Source organism: Scatophagus argus, chromosome 9 (assembly GCF_020382885.2).
Source record: "Scatophagus argus isolate fScaArg1 chromosome 9, fScaArg1.pri, whole genome shotgun sequence".
Taxonomy (NCBI): Eukaryota; Metazoa; Chordata; class Actinopteri; family Scatophagidae; genus Scatophagus; species Scatophagus argus.
The window spans coordinates 25,255,960-25,275,088 of NC_058501.1; the positions used below are offsets into that span (position 1 = coordinate 25,255,960).

Below are 19,129 nucleotides of genomic sequence, written 5' to 3' on the forward strand. Positions count from 1 at the left end.
ATCAGGAGGTGGAGCCCCGCCTGAACCAATCAGGAGCAGCGCTCAGCTCAGAGCGTCCTGGGTCATAAGGTGCAGGACCACACATTAACCAGATGTGTCTGTTGTTCTGTACCTGTGAGGACCATCACAGACACCATCACAGACTGACAGGCTCTGACTTCACCACTCAGGGTCAAACATGTGAGAGCTGACTGACCGTTAATCCCTCACCACTCACCCTCCTGCTCCTCCTGCTCCTCCTCTTCATCCTCCCTCTTCTCCTCCCCCTCGTCCGCCTCGTCCGCCTCCTCCACCTCCTCCTCCTCCTCCTCCTCCTTCTCCACCTCCTCCACCTCCTCCTCGTCCTCCTCCTCCTCCTCCCTCTCCACCTCCTCCTCCTCCTCTTCATCCTCTCTCTCCACCTCCTCCACCTCCTCCTCCTCCTCTGGATAACCACACAGAATAACTTTTTCATGTTCAACATACTTCAGACGTGTCTGAAAGTCATATTTTTGTCATCACATGAATAAAATTAGGAAACGTGGATGTTCTTTCTCAGAGACGCTCAGCTTCACACACTCACACACACTCACACTCACACACACACACACACACAGACACACACACTGATCTTCTCCTCCTCTTTCCTTCCCTCGTTTCCTCTCCCATCTTCCTCCTCTTGGCAGTAGTTCACACACATTCGTCTATAAATATGAAATCACGTCGTATCCTACAGCAGTTTAAACCAGTGAATGCACCACATGTCCTAATGTGCTGCAATAGGTTCAACGCAATGCAGCCTTTTTGAACGCAGCTTTGAAGATGATGCAACGTAATGGACAACCAAGATGCTTCTCAAAAGGCTGAATTCAAGGATTTTTATCAAAAAAGGCTCACCAGCAGAAACTCAGCTGTGATGGAAAGAGAAAAAGAGAGCAGAGTTTAAAGGGAGAGTCAAATCCGAATCTTCTTCCTCCTCCCTGTAGTGCTGCTTATCCTCCTGGAGAGACGTCTGGACGACACGTCACTCGTGGTGCTCGGAGAATCCGTTAGAAAACAATGTCCAAAAGATTTCTGAATTGAAAAATAAAAAGTTAGACAGATAGATAGATAGATAGATAGATAGATAGATACTTTATTGATCCCGAGGGAAATTCAAGCTGAAGTTGAAGTTGAAACATGTCACAGAAGTTTTCACTCGTGGCCATCACATGAGAGCATCCACTGAAGCTTCTGCCCCTTCAGAGAGGAGAAGGTCACATTCAATACATGAAACAAACTCGATTTAGCTTTTTCCACGTAGTTAGTGATGCGTTTAAAGCCTTCTGTAATTCCTTCATTACAACATTAGGTGGTGCTTTGAGGTTCTCCTGACGTCTGATGAAGTTCAGTCAGTGAATGTCCTCCTGCTTCTCATGGGATTTAGACTCACATGCCAGCACACGTTGTGCTTGTATTCACGAAGCCCAAGTCGCTGCACCGCCCGGCGATGTGCTCCTGAGGGTTTGGTAGCAAAGCAGCGGCACATTATTTCATCTTCAGCCTTTGCAATAAATCAGACACTTTGCAGATCGTTTGGTCTGCTGGTTTCTGTTTTATATGAAACCAGAAGCCCACTTGGACGTTCTCGACGCAGATTACAGCGACTTTACTGCTTCATCGCCACCGTGCGAACCATAACCACATTAAAGTCTGCCCTCTCTGGTGTTGCTGCCATAATGTGCACGAGTTCAAACATGCCCTATTGTTCTGAGGCAGCCAGGTGGAAGAGCTGAGGCGTTTCTTCCACATGAAGAAGACGCTGTAGGTGACGGCCACCGAGCCGGCTGACGTGATGGGAGAGACAGGCAGGACACCAGCTCCGGGCCTCCTTACTCGAGCTCCATTAAGCTTCAGGATTAAATTGTACCCTAATACCTGTTGTCACAGCGATGCACTGCTCTGCAAACGTTTATCCAGGCCACGGGGGCTAAAAACCACCCACGCATCACCGAGAAAACACTCGCATGTTACAGGCTATCTGCAACCAACACGCACCAGCATCACAGCCCGCGGGTCACGCACACAAACAGGCTGCATGCATTCACACTTTATCTGCATGTACAGCCGGGCCTGAACGCCCCGAGCCCTCTGACCGCGAGTCCGAGTCCGCCTTCAGCATCCACATGAGCATCCGTGACGCACAAGCTCCTCACAGCCGCGTCATATGTCCGTGGTTAGAGGACCCGCGTCACCCAGGGGTAAAGATTCCACTTCATCAGTATCTCCAGCGAGGTCGTGAGCTCCATCAGACTAACATGGGAAGCCAGTGAGGGATCAAAAGGATTCTTTGTGTTTTTTAACAAAGGACAACAACAAACAGCAGTGTGTAGCATAGTGTAGACCTCAGGTTTTAAATGGATCGTGTACATCCTAATCTTGTCTCGTTGCTGCTCCTCATGAGGGCCACCGTGAGTTTTAGATGTTAAAAACTTTTCTTTATTTTCAGTCCGCATTTTCTTCAAAAAGCGTTTGGAGGGTTAATACTTGGTTCATGGTTTAGGTTAGCGTTAGTGTGTGTGTGTGTGTGTGTGTGTGTGGCATTGTTCCACTCACCCAGTCTGTTTTATCAGAGCTCAGTCTTTCATCTCCGCAGCAGGCCTGAACGCAGCAGACAGACTGGGTGACGCTGACACACCCAGGGGTCCCTGAACACATCAGCACTCGTCCTCCACACTTCAGCCCCAAATCCCTGACAGCCTCTGATACCAACGCGTCACACACACACTTTCACACAGCGTGGACGACACCTCCTCCCATCAGCAGATCGCATGTCCATGATTTTATTTTCCAAATGCTAAATTTCATTTCCTCTCTCAGAATGAGAATACAAACAGTTACACCAGTGTGAGACAGGAAGTGTTTCACTCTGGTGTCAAAGCACAAAGGAAGTTAAAATAAACTCAGCTATAAAATAAGTCTCCTGGTTGATTGCAGCAGTGGAAAAAAAACATTTCAAAAATCAAATGCTAAAAATAGAGCAGCAGTATGACAACAAATAGAAACCTTTTGTTTTCTAACTGCAGTGTTTCACAGCGACGTGCTGTTCAGCTCGCGCTCGCTTCCTGCAGTCACAGCACAGAGGCGTTCGGATGGTCACAAAAAGCGGGACGTACGGCACTTTGCACGCAGAGCCTCCGCTAACTCCCTGTGATGATGAAATTTATGTCACATGAACCCCAACAGAGCGTTTGGGATGCACAAAGTGGAATCGTGACGTTACTGCTCTGTACAGCCAGCAGGGGAGGAAACCTGTTGACGACCGTGACGACCGTCGGTTTAAATTCACGTGAGAACGGAAGCGAACGCGTTCTGTTCGGCCGTTTCACAATAAGATGATCCTAAGCTGAGCTGAGGCCTCTCTTGGTTTGCTCCACGCTGTCCAGCATCTGTGGACCTAATTTGTCCAAGTTGACAGACAGACTGTGAACGATTAACTCCTGATTAAGACTCAGTTCCTCTCTGAAATCCTGCAGCTCTTTGGAGGAGAACAAACTGGGGGTTCAGTCTGGCGAAGCACTCGAGGCCACCTGACGGCTTCGCGGTAGTCTCGGCATCGGGCTGACGGGGGGACGCGGGAGTCTCCATAAACTGGGTCGCAGAGGGTAAAACCACCTGAGGGCAGCTTGGCTGACACCCCACATCTAAATGTGCACAGTTAAGCACCGGTACACGACGCAGGACCACGAGGAAGACCGCCAGAGAGAAGAGAAACCGAACGCTTCACGAGTTTTAATATGCAGTTTGGAAAGCAGATGAGATGAGCCATTTGGCTTCCCTGCAAAGCAACGAAGGCCGTCGACATGCTCGGGGTCGTCCAGCGCCGCTGAATCCTCACCTGAAGGTCAGGCAGGCAGGCGGGCAGGCAGACAGGCAGGCAGGCAGGCAGACAGGCAGGCAGGCAGGTAGGCGGGCAGGCAGATGGGCAGACAGACAGACAGGCAGACAGACAGGCAGGCAGACAGACAGACAGACAGACAGGCAGGCAGGCAGGCAGACAGACAGACAGACAGACAGACAGACAGACTGTACAGCTGATGTTGAGTTTTGTGTGTGTGTGTGTGTGTGTGTGTGTGTGTTAGTGTTCACACAAAGGACTCAGTGATGGGATACTAGCAGGACTTGTATCAAAAGTAAAAGTACTCATTTTTACAGAACCTTGAATAACACGTATTATATTACTACATTATAATTACTGATGCATTCATGTGTTCATCCCTTCAGTCAACCAATCAGAAATCAACTCGCACTGCAGTCCTGACAGAAACGTATAAAACCACATGAATGTAGAAATATTTTGTTTACTGTGTTTACCTCCTGCATTTTCCCTGACGCTGAGCCCAAAGGGGCTGCGAACCTTTTCACAACACACACACACACACACGTACAAACCAAACACACCATCAAACGCCGAGCTGAAAACAAGTGAAGCAGGTGTGTGTGTGTGTGTGTGTGTGTGTGTGAAAATGAGGTCAGCAGCGTTTCCAACACACTCCTCTCTGTCTAACCTTTAGAGGATCCTGCAGACACTCAGATTAACTCACTGAGGGTAAATCCTGGACGACAGCTCACACACACACACACACACTCGATTTCTCTCTCAATCTCTTGCAAACACACACACTCTTGAGACTGCATAAAGTAATACCTCAACACACACACAAGCTCTCAATCTGTCTTTAAGTCTCCTGTGTACACACACACACACACACACACTCTTGTACCATCACTTTGCGAATGTGCATGCAGCAGCTCTCTGGCTCCCTGACACACACACACACACACACACACACACACACACACTGAACTTTGGGGCTGTGTGGGTAAAAAGCTGACGTGATGTGACTGGAGGTGTGCAGACTCGGCAGAAGTGCGGTTCTGCAGATGCTTGATGTGAACCTGCAGCAGCTGTCAGATCTCTGTCAGAAACAAGCTCTGCCTCCTCCACCCTCCACCTCCACCCTCCATCCCACCTCGCTCCACTGCCTGTCAAACCTCCGCCAATCCTCCATGTAGGCCACAAAATCTGAGCCGCTCCCGTTCCAGACCAGCAGGCGGCGCCGCAGGGGAAGCTGGAGGTAAATTTGGAGGACTTTTCCAGGTGTGGACAGAGGATCCACAGGTGACGGAGCAGAGTCCAGGATGAAGCAAAGGCCTGAAGCAGCATAAACAATCCAGCAGCTGATGATGGAAATGGGCCGCTTGTGCTATGAGTCAGGTGGAAACCTCTGAGGACGTCAGGACAGGTAGGCCATGAAGGGGGAGAGGGAGGAACCTGGCCTGAGGAAAGACCGAGAGGCACAGTGTGACACCATCCGAGGCGGTCCAGCAAGTGGCTCGCTGCAGGCCTCCATCCACCAATCAGGTTGTTGTTACCAACTTGCTTGCTGCAGTCTTTGCTGCAGCTCCAGCTATCGTTAGCTCAGTTAGCAGCAGAGCCGTCGTCACGCCGCACTTCCTCCACCACATAACCTCACAAACATGATGAGGAAATCCAGACGACCATTTTATGATTGCATATCTGAGCTTCTGGGTTTAAAATTTTGAATACATGGCAAGTCCTCCTGCACCACTCAGCCCCTTCCTCCTCCTCCTCCTCCTCCTCCTCCTCCTGATCTGATTATTCCGGTCGGTGGTGTCTGCTGCCTCTCGTCTTTACAAACTTGGATTTCTGTGCTTCAGGATTTTCCAGCTCAGAGGAAGACGAGGGACACAGAAACACACACTTTGCCTTCGTCACTCGCTGTATGAAATGGCCAAATGGTCACACACATACCAGAGAGTGTTAAGGTGAGCTCACACACACACACACACACACACACACACACAGGCATGCGTCCATCACTTCAGAGGACATCACGTTGACTTTCAGTAAGTCAACCACAACTCGCCTTCAAACTTTACTGCTCGACATGATGAAGACTTTCTGTCCCCAAAAGGAAGACGACTTCCCACACTGAGACTGTGTACACAGATTCATGTCCACACAAGATGACTAATACATGTCTGCACACACACACACACGTATACACACACACGTATACACACACACATAAAAGGGGATTATTATTATCACACACACACACACACACACAGGAAGCTTAAAACTGTTTTTTAGCTCACACAGCCAAGCACACATATCATCACACACACACACACACACACACACACACACACGTATCCCCTGTGCAGTCTAATCTCAGGAAAAGGGAGCAGGCTGAGATGCTAAAGCAGCAGCAGACAAGGATTTACAGCAACGTCTTCCTCCTCTTTCTCACTTCAACTGACTTCTTCACAACACACACACACACACACACATTCTGAGCCTATTCTGCACATGTATGAAATGTGGTCCCCCTGCAGCAGAAAACCCTCAGACGTCTTCGTCCTGCTCTGTTAGCCTAGCTTAGCACCAAGGCTGGCATGCACAAAAATGTAGATTTTATTTTTGATTTTTTTTGGATGAAATCAATTACCCTGGTTGGTGTCTGCAGGTTTTCCTAATCCACTAAGGTAGTGCAGCCTGTTTGTAACCTGAGAGGCAAAACCCAGGGCATAAAGTCTGCACAGCACCTGCTGCTGCTTGTTAAGCTTTATTAAGATGATCAGACCTCCTCCTGTCTGTCTGGAGACAGTGGACACGTTTAGTAAAACTGGACGAACAAACCCGGAACAATCAAAGTGGTAGAACCATTGTGATGTCGCACAGTGCTGCCAAAATCTTCATTTTCCCTTTTATTGTATTTTTGTGTATCCACTCCTTTGCTGCTGCCGCACAGACTCAGGGTTGGATTAAACTTTGATGATCCCTGTGGGGAAACTGGGTCCCCGTGTCTCCTCTTTCTGAGGTTATATAATCCAAAGAGCCTTCACTGAAACAACAAGCAGCCACCTCATCGTCTGAGCGTCTCAGAAGGTTTCAGTATTTTATCCAGTTTCAGTCCTTCACATGATAAAGTTTGAGAGCCACTGGATTAGAAGCCTTGGAGCCTCTCAGACTGGAGACAAAACATCCGTGAGACTAAAACAGAAGTTATTTTTGACATCTGCGCCTCAGAAAAGCTGAGTGCATCGGCTTGATTTGAGTTCAGTCCTGCTGCTGGCTTCACGTCTTCAAGAACGAGTCTCGTCTGAGTACTTCTGTAAAGTTCTCCTCCACGCCGAGCTGCCATTTGGCACCATCATCCCATCATTCAACAGCTTGTTTCGCACACAGCTGACCTCAGACCAGGCTGCACACACACACACACACACACACCTGTGCGACGCCTGGTGTCCAGCAGTAGGATGAAGAGACTGACAGTAGGTGCTGCAGCGCCCCCTGCTGACGCACACGCACAGGTGGAGGCAGAGCGAAGGAAAAACGATCAACAGGACGAGAAAACAAAGAACACAAGCGTGGAAACCTGAGCTCAATCTGTCAAACCTTTATTTAAAAAACTTTATTTAAACTCCAGGAGCCACTGAGGCTGCCCTCGTTTACAGACCAGTTCAGAATGAATGAGACAAAACACAGACGAGACTAAATCTGTAAAGCAGTTATGAGTCATCATGTTTTCAAACTGATTTTCAGCACCAAAGGAAACGCTGACGTCATAACAGTAAGATGGCGGCGCGCAGTAGTGCAGCGGTTTCTCACGCTCCCGGGTTTAAGCCCCTTTTTTGTAGTTTTGTGTTGGTCCAAAGGCCAACTCTACTTGTTTTGTTTGTCTAAACAAGCGTCATTTGCACAATATCGCAGTACTGTTTAGATATCTTTATTCTGATTGGTTTTTTATATTTATATAGTGTCGTTTATATTTATTTGTTAGGTTATTGGGCTCATACCGGGACCGGGGAAACTAATTTCATTCCACCTCATGTTTCTACATGTGTGAAATGACAATAAAGCTCCTTGAATCCTTGAATCCTTGAATCCTTGAATCCATCTCTGCTCCAGTCCAGCCTCTGAGGCAAACACAACGCAAGTCGTAACTCCGGACTCGCAGTGACATCACATCCGTTAAAAGCCGAGTCTGTCTGTACCGTCACTCAGCCACCGTTGCTATAGCAACATGGAGCAGTTACAAGCAGCAGCTGACGTGGTACCACAGCTGTGTGTCCGCAGGCAGCAGTGAGACAGTGTTGTGTTTATGACTTACTGAACCGCACACAAAAACACACTGAAAACACGCAAAACCACAGCTTTTATTCACAGTCGACGCTCTGGCGGCCATGTTGGTTTGTGAACTCGAGTCGACGAGTTGGAACTCTGACTTCAGGTGGCACTCGATTTGTCACTTCCAGCTTCGGAAGTCGGAAAACAACTTGGAAAACGACTGACGAGTACAAACTAAACGCAGCGTGACATCATCAGCTCTCGACCTTCTGGAAACCCGTCTGCACCGAGTTTGAAACCAAACCGCCAACAACACAACCAAACACACAGTTATGGACAAAACAACACACACACACACACACACACACACACAGACACTCACACAGACACTCACACACTCACACACTCTCTCTCTCTTCACCTCGAGCCAGCTGTTTGGACAGACAGATGTGATTCTGAGAGGAGAGACGTTGAATCTGAGATGATGAGAGACAGACGGCCAGCGAGCGACTCACACAGACACACACTGATGTGACGTGACGACACGCACACACATTTGTCACATCAGGCATCTGAACTACATGCATGATCGCTTACCGTGTGTGTGTGTGTGTGTGTGTGTGTGTGTGTGTTGATGTTAGATGAGCTGCGATGTGACACATTCAAGCAGATGAAGCCAAATCAGAGAGAAATTTGTCAAATCTGCTGCGAATCTGATTCTGTGTGTGTGTGTGAGAGAGAGAGTGTGTGTGTGTGTGTGTGTGTGAGAGAGTGTGGGTGTGTGTGTGTCAGTGTGTGTGTGAGAGAGAGTGTGTGTGTGTGTGTGTGTGTGTGAGAGAGAGAGTGTGTGTGTGTGAGAGAGAGTGTGGGTGTGTGTGTGTGTGTGTGTGTGTGAGTGTGTGTGTGTGTCAGTGTGTGTGTGTGGAGGCGAGTCAGCCAGGTGAAAACAGCTCAGAGTTGAGCACCGATGAGCTGCAGGTGGAGGAGCTCAGGTGAGGGGAATGAGGTGAGGACAGGTGATGGGCTGGGAGGGACAGGGACACGACTGGACACGACTGGACACGAATCAGAGACTTGGACAAAATCAATGGAATCATGGAACTTAGTGTAAGAATAATGTTAAGAATAAAAGGTTCATCCAAAGGTTCTTCACATTGACTGGATTTTTATTATTTCAGTTTTTCTGCATGTGTGTGTGCCGTGTTGTCCACCTGAAAACACTCCGTCACACACCTTCTCCACGTCCTCCAGCTTCAGTCACACACTCTGATTTTATCTCCTTTTCCAGGTTACTTTTGGTCTTTGGACTCTTTTGGTGTCAAATGTTTCTCTGAAAACCAAAACCGTCACAGAGATTGTAGATTTTGTTCCATCTGGCTTTAGTTTGTCTTCCTCCCACAAACCTCCAGAGCGAACATGTGATGATGTTGACTGGAACCACGTGGAGCTGCTGTATTTCTCTGACTTGTTTTCCTTTTCTTCGTCACTTGTTGTCTTCTCCGCCAGAGCGACGTGTTAGCTGTAATCTGTGCTGAATGCTGAAACAAGAACAAGTTTCAGATGCCAGCTGAAGTTCCGTCCAAAGGAAAATCACCTTAAATTATTAATCCTTTGCCTTTTTTAGTGAAAGCTGCTAAAACAAGGATCCGCTTGTGTGTGTGTGTGTGTGTGTGTGTGTGTGTGTGTGTGTGTGTGCATTATATTTCACAATATGTGCATGTGATAATTGTCTGTGTGAGTGGATGCTTGGAAACCTGAGTTTTCGCTTGAAGGGTATTTGGAAAATGCACGAATTCGAGCATAAAGGCTGAGCATGTGTGTGTGTGTGTGTGTGTCCGTGTGTGTTTGTCCCTCTGCTGTCACACCAAGCCCCATGATTCACCCCCTCATTACCCATCAGCCCCGTCACACGGCCGACACGGTGATGGTCGAGCGACTCGGCCTTGTCGAAAGCAGCTTTTGAAGAAGATGCGACACGATGCACGAGCGAGCTGCTGCTCCGAAACCCAATGATTATTTCATCCAGTCAGAGGAGGAGGAGGAGGGCGTGAGGCGAAGAACACGAAGACGACAGGACAAACAATCACTTTCCGTCAGCCGAGCACGGTGACCGCACGAGCTCGTGCTGCTTAACACCTGACAAACTCACCTGTCTGTCCTCAGGTTTGAAAGGCGCTGCTGAGTCTTTACTGTCAACAAAGGTGCTGAAACACACCAGACTGAAGTGGAGAGGTGAGCCAAGTGCCACTAGAGGCCGCTGTAGCCGAGGTTTAGCCTCACCTGGACTGGCCTACAGGCTGCATGGACGTGTCATGCTGAACACCTGGAAATCAACCGCACTGGGAAAAGATGTCAGTAATCCAGGTCTCTTTGGTCGGCCTGTCAGACAGATTAAACAATCACATCACAGTGAACTCATGCTGCATTTTCCTCCTTTTCTTCCCATCATTTTGGGTGCATGAAGTGAACCTGCTGCTCAGCTGCTTTCATCGTCGCCGTGCCTTTAAATCTCTGTGAAGCCGAGTGAAATGTTCAGACCTAAATTAGCCCATTTGTCTTGTGCATGATTTGAAATATTTGCCCAGAGTCCAGCCTTCAGACGTGCTGCGGGACACTCGGACATGCGGGACGTTTGTTTGGAGCGAGCAGCTTGTTGTTCGGGAAGCAGCAGGACGACCAGCTGCTTCTGTCTCACACATTTACAGCTCACTCGTATCACTCGGACAGGTTTACACGGTCTTATAAAGCTTATCAAGGAGAGCATTCAAATCCCCGACCCTGGCACGGTGGTGCAGTGGTTACTCCGGCTTCCTCCCACAATACCAAAAACATGCACATTAGGTTAACTGGCTGCTCTACATTGTCCCTAGGTGTGAGTGTGAGAGTGTGTGGTTGTTTGTCTTTGTGTGTCAGCCCTGCGATTGACTGGCGACCAGTCCAGGGTGAACCCCGCCTCTCGCCCGTAGTCAGCTGGGATAGGCTCCAGCTCCCCGTGACCCTGACGGATAAGCGGTATAGAAAATGGATGGATGGATGACTTGTTTTAACTGGGTTTAGAGCCTCTTGTACATGTCAGCCTTTAGAGAGAAAAAGCAAAGTATTTCTGCTGCTACCATCAGAATGAAAACACTGGATGTTATCTGTTTTGATTCAACAACAGGACACATTTGGCCAAAAAACTGTCCAAGACAAACCCAATAAGTCATGCAGGACGGACACGCAAAAGCAAAAAAATAAACTTGTCACAAATGCCACTGCAGATATGATGCGTAAACCAAACAAACAAAAACAAAAACACACACACACGGTTTCCCATCTTTGATTGAACATCTAATATTTAAAAAGCCTTGAGAAAGTCAGAATCTCTTTTCCACAGGGCAGAAAACATCAATGTTTGATGAAGAAGACAGAAATAATTCCTCTGTTTCTCATAGAAACGTTAGTGATTACATATTTATTGTTCATGTCTACACACACACAAACACGCACACACACACGCACACACACACACACAGAGAGAAGAGATCAGGTTTAACATGTTACATAACGTGTAGTGAAACTGCAGCCGACACACACGCTCACTTTCCTCTGAGTCTCCAAGAAAAGACACAACATGAATGAAGATGTTCTCTCTCACACACACACACACACACAGTGCAGGTTTTCATGCCCTATGGGGACATTACATAGACCTACTTAGACATTAATTTCCTGCAGACTTACTCAAACTAAAACCATAACTTGCCTAACTCTAACCCTGAGCTTTGACCTTTACCCTGACCTTGACCTAAACCTCAAACTCACCATCACCTTAAACCAAGTCTAAAACTCTAAAAGGTATTCATGTCCCCATGGGGACTTGCACTTGTCCCCATAAGGCAGGTGAGTTCCCATGGGACACATGTGTGTGTGTGTGTGTGCACTCTCAGTCTCAGACTGCTGTGCAGAGCAGCAGGTTTATGGTTCATACAGTCATGCTGCCCCCCTGTGGCAGCAGTCGGTACTGTTTAGTCAGTTTTATCTGCTGAAACGTTAGACTTAAAATATTAATATAAGCATGGATATTATTGTAAGGCTTCCTTCCCCTTCATATGTCAGTGGATCGTCTGGTATTGTATGGTAGAGACTAAACTCTGATTATTTAATTAACAATCAATTAAAATTCTGTTTCTGTTCTGACACTACTCTAGTACTGTTACTGCAGCTACTGCTGCTTGAAGTAGGAGGTTAAACAGAGGCACATGCAGCAGTGCACATTTTCAATTCTTAACCAGCCAATAGGGATCAGGGATGAAGAAACAGCCAATCAGAGCTGAGACTGACTGTGATCCTGCTGCTGTAAGCTGTGAGGAAATGTGTTAATGTTTTTCAAGTGTGGATGTGTGTGTGTCTGTGTGTGTGTGTGTGTGCGTGTGCGTGTGTGTGTGTGTGTCTGTGTGTGTGTGCGTGTGTGTGTGAGTGCATGTCTGTGTGTGTGTGTCTGTGTGTGTGTGTGTGTGTGTGTGTGAGTGCATGTCTGTGTGTGTGTGAGCGTGTGAGTGTGTGTGTGCATGTCTGTGTGTGTGTGTGTGTCAGTGTGTGTGTGTGTGCGTGTGCGTGTGTGTGTGTGTGTGTGTGCGTGTGTGTGTGTGTGTGCGTGTGTGTGTGAGTGCATGTCTGTGTGTGTGTGAGCGTGTGCGTGTGTGTGTGAGTGCATGTCTGTGTGTGTGTGCGTGTGTGTGTGTGTGTGTACATGTGTGTGTGCGTGTGTGTGTGCGTGTGTGTCAGTGTGTGTGTGAGCGTGTGTGTGTGTGCGTGTGTGTGAGTGCATGTCTGTGTGTGTGTGTGTGAGCGTGTGCGTGTGTGTGTGAGTGTATGTGTGTGTGTGTGTGTGAGTGTGTGTGTGTGTACATGTGTGTGTGCGTGTGTGTGTGCGTGTGTGTGTACGTGTGTGTCAGTGTGTGTGTGTGTGTGAGCGTGTGCGTGTGTGTGTGAGTGTATGTGTGTGTGTGTGTGTGAGTGTGTGTGTGTGTGTGTGTGTGCGTGTGTGTGTGAGTGCGTGTGTGTGTGAGTGCGTGTGTGTGTGAGTGCATGTCTGTGTGTGTGTGTGTCAGTGTGTGTGTGTGTGTGTGTGCGTGTGCGTGTGTGTGTGTGTGTGTGTGAGTGTGTGTGTGAGTGCATGTCTGTGTGTGTGTGTGTGAGCGTGTGTGTGTGTGTGTGTGTGTGAGTGTGTTGGCAGAAGGTCATGGAGTCACTGTCATACCACACATAGTGAACGTGTCTGCTGCAGCATATGCAACAGGAGGTAAAACACGACAGCCTGATATTCCTGCTCTTCTTCTTCATGAGCACAACACGCTTTACAGTTTCAAGTTCAGAGGCGTCATTAGTGTGTTGTTTGTCCTCGTCGTCTGGATGATGCTGGACAGAACTGACAACATGGCGGCTGTAAGGCTGTCAGTCAAACTGCAGCTGGAGATGACAGAGCAACGTGTTATTTTCATTATGTCATCATTTTCATTTGTCATAACTGTGAGAGTTTGATGGTGACTTTTATTGACCCAAAAAGCTGTTTTTCACTTCACTTTGTTAGCCTGACATTGTGTTCATGTTCGCTGCTTTCTGATTGGGTCACAGAGGTGTTCTGTCCTCACCAATCAGAAATAAGTGATGTAACTATCCTGCTATTGTCATTATTAGTCGACCCAGAGGCCGTCGTAATGGTTGCTCAGAGCAATTAACTTTTGTAATAACAACCAAATTGAATTATTTCTGCCTGTCCCAAGATGATGGCGTCCATTATCTTAATCCGTGTCCACGTCTGATTGGCTCGGGTATTTTCGCATACCAAAAAAGCCACGAATGAGCATGACCTGACTGAATCGGTGAGCGGCGACTCAGGGATGTGCAGCCACATAAAGACTGAACAAACAAGATGATGGACTTTCCAGCACAGGTTGTAAATGTGATCAGCTTCTATATTCAGAGTCCAAACAGTCAGCAGGGCAAAGTTTCAGCAGCGCCTGTCGAGCTGCCAGCTTCCTAGAAGAACACAGACAGTTTGGAGGACAGAAATAGGCTCTGGGCAGGTCTGCTGTGTGGAAACGAGACGGGTCGATGGCGACTGACCCTCAGCCTGTGTGCCGTGTTTGCTCTGAGTCTGTTGGAGATCTTTGGTATCAGGCTGTCGTTGGCTGCTTTACAACATGTCAACTTCCGAGGCCCCGCAGCCTGCTGGGTTTGCCTTTTGACTGATGCTCCATTAAACTGATCCCCTGTTCTTCATGAGCCCATGAGGTGCTGACAGGAGGCGTGTCTCAGGATTTCTAGACTAAAATATCAGAGTGAACCTAATTCAATAAAGGTTCCACCTCAGATGGGTCCATTCGAACATCTTCTTCCACATTACACAAGTTTTCAGACATCTTTTCCCTTATTCAGCACCAAACTCTCCTGCTACTTTGCACATGTGCACCAAAGTAACAATTGGCATCATAACCTGTCATAAATAATGAAATGTTACCGTCAGCCCACTGCGGTTTGGAGAAGTAACAGAGGAATTTTGAAGTGAAATATGGGAGATAAACTTAGAAGTCTAGAGTTGCACAGCAAACAACTTCCTGCTGTTTCTCCAGCGGTTGAAGTCTGTGTGCTGAATCCTCTTTATCGACCAAATCAAAGTGCTGCTTGACAGAAGCAACAAGTGATAGAAAACTCTGCTCGTTTCTCTGTGACGAAGCTGCTGAAAGGACAGACGGACCGACAGAAGCTCTTCTTCTCTCAACATGAAGGCTGTGGTGTTTCAGGAGGAAGACAAGAAGACAAGACTTTGTTCATGTGTGTTTATTCATGATGGAAACCTTCAGTTTGTTCACACGGCCCATCAGTAAAGTCTGTTAAATGGCTCTTGTTCAGTGATTTCATGTACAGATTCACTTCATCCACACAGTCAGTTTGTTTGAGCAGAATCTCAGCTGTGCACAAGGACATAATCAATGAGCTCCTTATTGATTATCATCAGGATAATCACACTGTCAGAACAACAACAACAACATGATTTGGTCTGTCAATCACATGAATGTAAATGTAAATAAAGATTTATTCAAAAGGTGGTGAGAACAGTATGGAAGCCCGTTTCTCTCATTAAAAGATAAACATTAAGAAATAATTCAAATATTCCCACTTTAAGTCATAATTATGGGATGAAACACACATTTAGAGCTCCGAGACGTTTGCTTCTTCATCAGTTCAGCTGAACTAAAGTCAGCGTGAGCAGTGAGAGCCTCCATGGCCAAACAGACACAGGAAGGAGAAGCAGCTAAACAAGGTCAGACATTTACAGAACAACAAGTGAGAAGACGTCAAAGTACCGACTGACAGCTGATCTCAGTGCAGTGAAGAGACGCCACAACAATCAGCTCTCAGCAACAAACATGAAGACAAAAGAAGCTGAAGAGTTAAAACACAGAACTGAACCCACTGAACCTCAAATGACTTCTGTCTGTTCCAGTTTAATCAACTCAGCAGTGGCTCCAACATCCAAAATCCAAAGTCCAGCATGGAGAGGCTGAGTGAATGTGGTCTGGACTCTGTGGAGGAGAGTCATGGTTTCAGAGATGCTGTAGAAGGACAGAATACCTGCACTGTGATCCAGGTACACTCCTACTCTGGAGGACTGAGGACCTGAGACACGAGTTTTGATATTGTTGTAACAAAACACATAACTGTTTGTGTCACAACATAACGACCAGGATTTGTCATTGAATCCAAATACACATTCAGTCAACCTCCCTGCTCTGCTGATGTTCTTGTATGCGACTGCTACACAAACTCTCCTCCCTGTCCACTCCACCTCCCAGTAACAACGTCCAGTCAGACTCTCTCTGCTCAGGACCTGAGGCCAGCCAGTGAATCTGTCTGGGTGATCAGGATAAGACTGACGTTGTTTCATTCCTGTGACTTTTCTGTTCCCCTCAGATAATAACAGCAGTGTGTGTGCTGTGTTTGGATCCAGTGTGATCTCATGTGAATACTTTAAGAAGTCAGCTCTGGTCTTGTGCTCTGGTCCTGACAGTAAAACATCCACTTCAGCCTCTGAGATGTTTGTCCATGTGTCCCTCAGGACGTCCTGTAGTTTGTCTCTGAGCTCTGACACAACAGCCGTCACATCCTCAAAGTGTCTCAGAGGACGGATGTTGATGCTGGATGAGTGTGTGGACTCACTGAGTGCTGACAGTGAGGGGTAGTTGTGTAGAAACTGGGTGTGATCCTCTGTGTGTGAGAGCTTCTTCAGCTCAGCGTCTTTCCTCTTCAGCTCAGTGATCTCCTGCTCCAGCTTCTCCTGAAGCTCCAAGACTCGACTCACTTCAGTTTGCTGCTGGGATCTGAGCTGCTGCTTCACATCAGAGCTTCTTTTCTCCATGAGACGGATCAGCTGAGTGAAGATCTTCTCACTGTCCTCCACTGCTTTATCAGCAGAGCGACTGATGGCCTCCACCTCCTGTTGAAGCACCTTCAGGTCTTTCTGTCTGTCCTGGATTCTCTGCTGGATGTTTTGTAGACTCACCTCGACTTCTCTCTGCCTCTCAGTCCTTTCTGCTGCAGCTGACACTGTGTCGTGGCCTTTATGTTCATCCACAGAGCAGAGATAACAGATACACTGCTGATCAGTACGGCAGAACATCTTCATCACCTCATCATGACGAGAGCAGATGTTCTCCTGGAGCTTCTCAGTGGGCTCCACCAGCTTGTGTTTCTTAAACTGAGCCACATCATAGTGAGGCTGGAGGTGTTTGTCACAGTAAGAGACCAGACAGACCAGACAGGACTTGAGGGCTTTCAGTTTTCTCCCAGTGCAGACATCACAGGCCACATCTTCAGGTCCAGCATAGCAGTGATCAGCAGGAGCAGCTTGGAGTCCAGTCTTCTTCAGCTGCTCCACTAAATCTGCTAACATGGTGCTCTTCACCAGGACAGGCCTCGGTATGAAGGTCTGCCTACACTGAGGGCAGCTGTGGATTGTCTTCTCATCGTCTTCATCCCAGAAGCTGTTAATACAGTTCATACAGTAGCTGTGTCCACAGGGAATCGTCACCGGATCCTTCAGTAGATCCAGACAGATGGAACAAGAGAAGGTTTCCCGGTCCAGCTGAGCTCCTTTCTGCGCCATTTCGCCTCTCAGTGACAACGACTGTCTGACTTTCACTTTCCTCAAAAGTGAAAGCAGTTTGATCTGTGAGCTACACAGCAGATGAGAAGGGGAGGGAACAAGGAAACATGAGGACAGAGTGGAGCTGCAGTGTTTGACATCAGAGAGAAGAGGGAGGGCTTATGGAGCTTTGACTCAATCCAGGAAGAGGAGCAGCTCTGTGGATCTGAACTTTGTCTCCTCCTTCACACTGAAGCCTCAGTTAAAAGCTGCTGAACATTTGGAAACGTTTCACTTTTTAGATGTAAAATACGTCTCAGCTCCTCAGGCTTTGCTGACTTTTCTCCAGACTTTTCCTCAGATTCTGTTTATTTTCATCCTGCAGCAGTAACATCAACCTGAACACATCACAGAATAAAACTCTGACAGGGAACATTTCATTCAGTGATATGAAAGTGTATGATGCGTTCACTGACTTCTTCCGGAACTCCTTTGCTTTCTTGGTTCCAATCAACTAATTGGTAGTTCATTACAAAACATCACATTATGAACTCTTCACATGTTTTGGGAGTAAAAAACAACATAACATCCTCAACAACAAGTCCCACCCGCTGCAGGCCACACTGGAATCCTACTGCAGCACCTTCAGTCGTAGACTGAGACCACCGAGGTGCTCCACAGAACGCCACAGGAAGTCCTTCCTCTCTGTGGTTATCAAACTGTTCAACTTATCCCTTTTACCCACAAAGGACAATAATAATTTATCCTGCACTAAAATTAACACTTTAAGATTGTATCTGCACCTTATCTGCCGTTATCTATATCATGTATATACTCTGTTATTTTTATATTACTCTGTTAATTTATATTTTGTGTGATTACTTGACACTTTCGTTTGCCTCTTTGTACTGTAACCCTGGCACAACAATTTCCTGCGGGATCAATAAAATTCTTATCTTATCTTATCTGCTAACATGGAGGGGGAGGAGCTTATGAGCTGTACTGCCGCCAGCCACCAGGGGGCATCCAGAAGTTTTGGGGAGTTCTCCTGTGGCCACTTTTATATACAGTCAGTGGTGTGAACACACCACATACTTAAAACCTGCTTGCAGTTAATGTTTATATTTGCAAGTGGACTCCATTTAATGTGTGCCAGAGAGGAGGAGGAGGAGGAGGGGGAGGGGTAACTGTGTAGTGAGGGGCACGTCAGGGCTGAGAGCCAATTGGCTCCTGGAGTGACAGTTAATCAAATATCAGAGGGCAGGAAGTCCATCTGTGTGTGTGTGTGTGTGTGTGTGTGTGCGTGTGTGTGTGTGTGAATGTGTGTGTGTGTGTGTGTGTGTGTGCGTGTGTGTGTGTGTGAATGTGTGTGTGTGTGTGTGTGTGTGTGTGTGAATGTGTGTGTGTGTGTGTGTGTGTGTGTGTGTATGTGTGCGTGTGTGTGTGTGAATGTGTGTGTGTGTGTGTGTGTGTGTGTGTGTGTGTGTGTGTGTTTTGTCTTTTAATTTGAATGTGTTGGACGCATGACAGCAGTTCTGAATACATCAAATATAATTCACTGAGCTAAACACTAAACCTTAGTGAAGTAAAAGTATATAATGTGTATATACAGAAAATGACGTTTCTCTCAACATCAGCTCTGTGGTGATGCAGTTTACAGATTTATCACAAACATTCACACGGGGTTTTCATCTGGACAGGAACTGAAGCTGGCGGACTGATGTGGTGGACTAAAACGTTCTCCTAAACAGAATAGAATAATAAATACAATAAAGTACCTCAGTACTCTCACTGTCTGCACCATGTGGTCCCTCCTCCAGACTCAACAACAACAACAAGAGTAAGCCTTCGAGCTTCATTACCCAGAGGGAGAGGAGGGAGGGAGG

General features: G+C 47.3%; 1 protein-coding gene across 1 annotated transcript; it reads right to left on the reverse strand.

Annotated features, from left to right (window-relative positions):
• Positions 1–14,750: 14,750 nt before the first annotated feature.
• On the reverse strand, positions 14,751–17,543 carry LOC124064785 (tripartite motif-containing protein 16-like). Its single transcript, XM_046399560.1, has 2 exons — positions 15,500–17,543; positions 14,751–15,465 (listed from the first exon to the last, which is right to left on the reverse strand). The coding sequence occupies exon 1, from the start codon at positions 17,262–17,264 to the stop codon at positions 15,582–15,584; it is 1,683 nt and encodes a 560-aa protein (XP_046255516.1). The 5' UTR covers positions 17,265–17,543; the 3' UTR covers positions 14,751–15,465; positions 15,500–15,581.
• Positions 17,544–19,129: the final 1,586 nt, after the last annotated feature.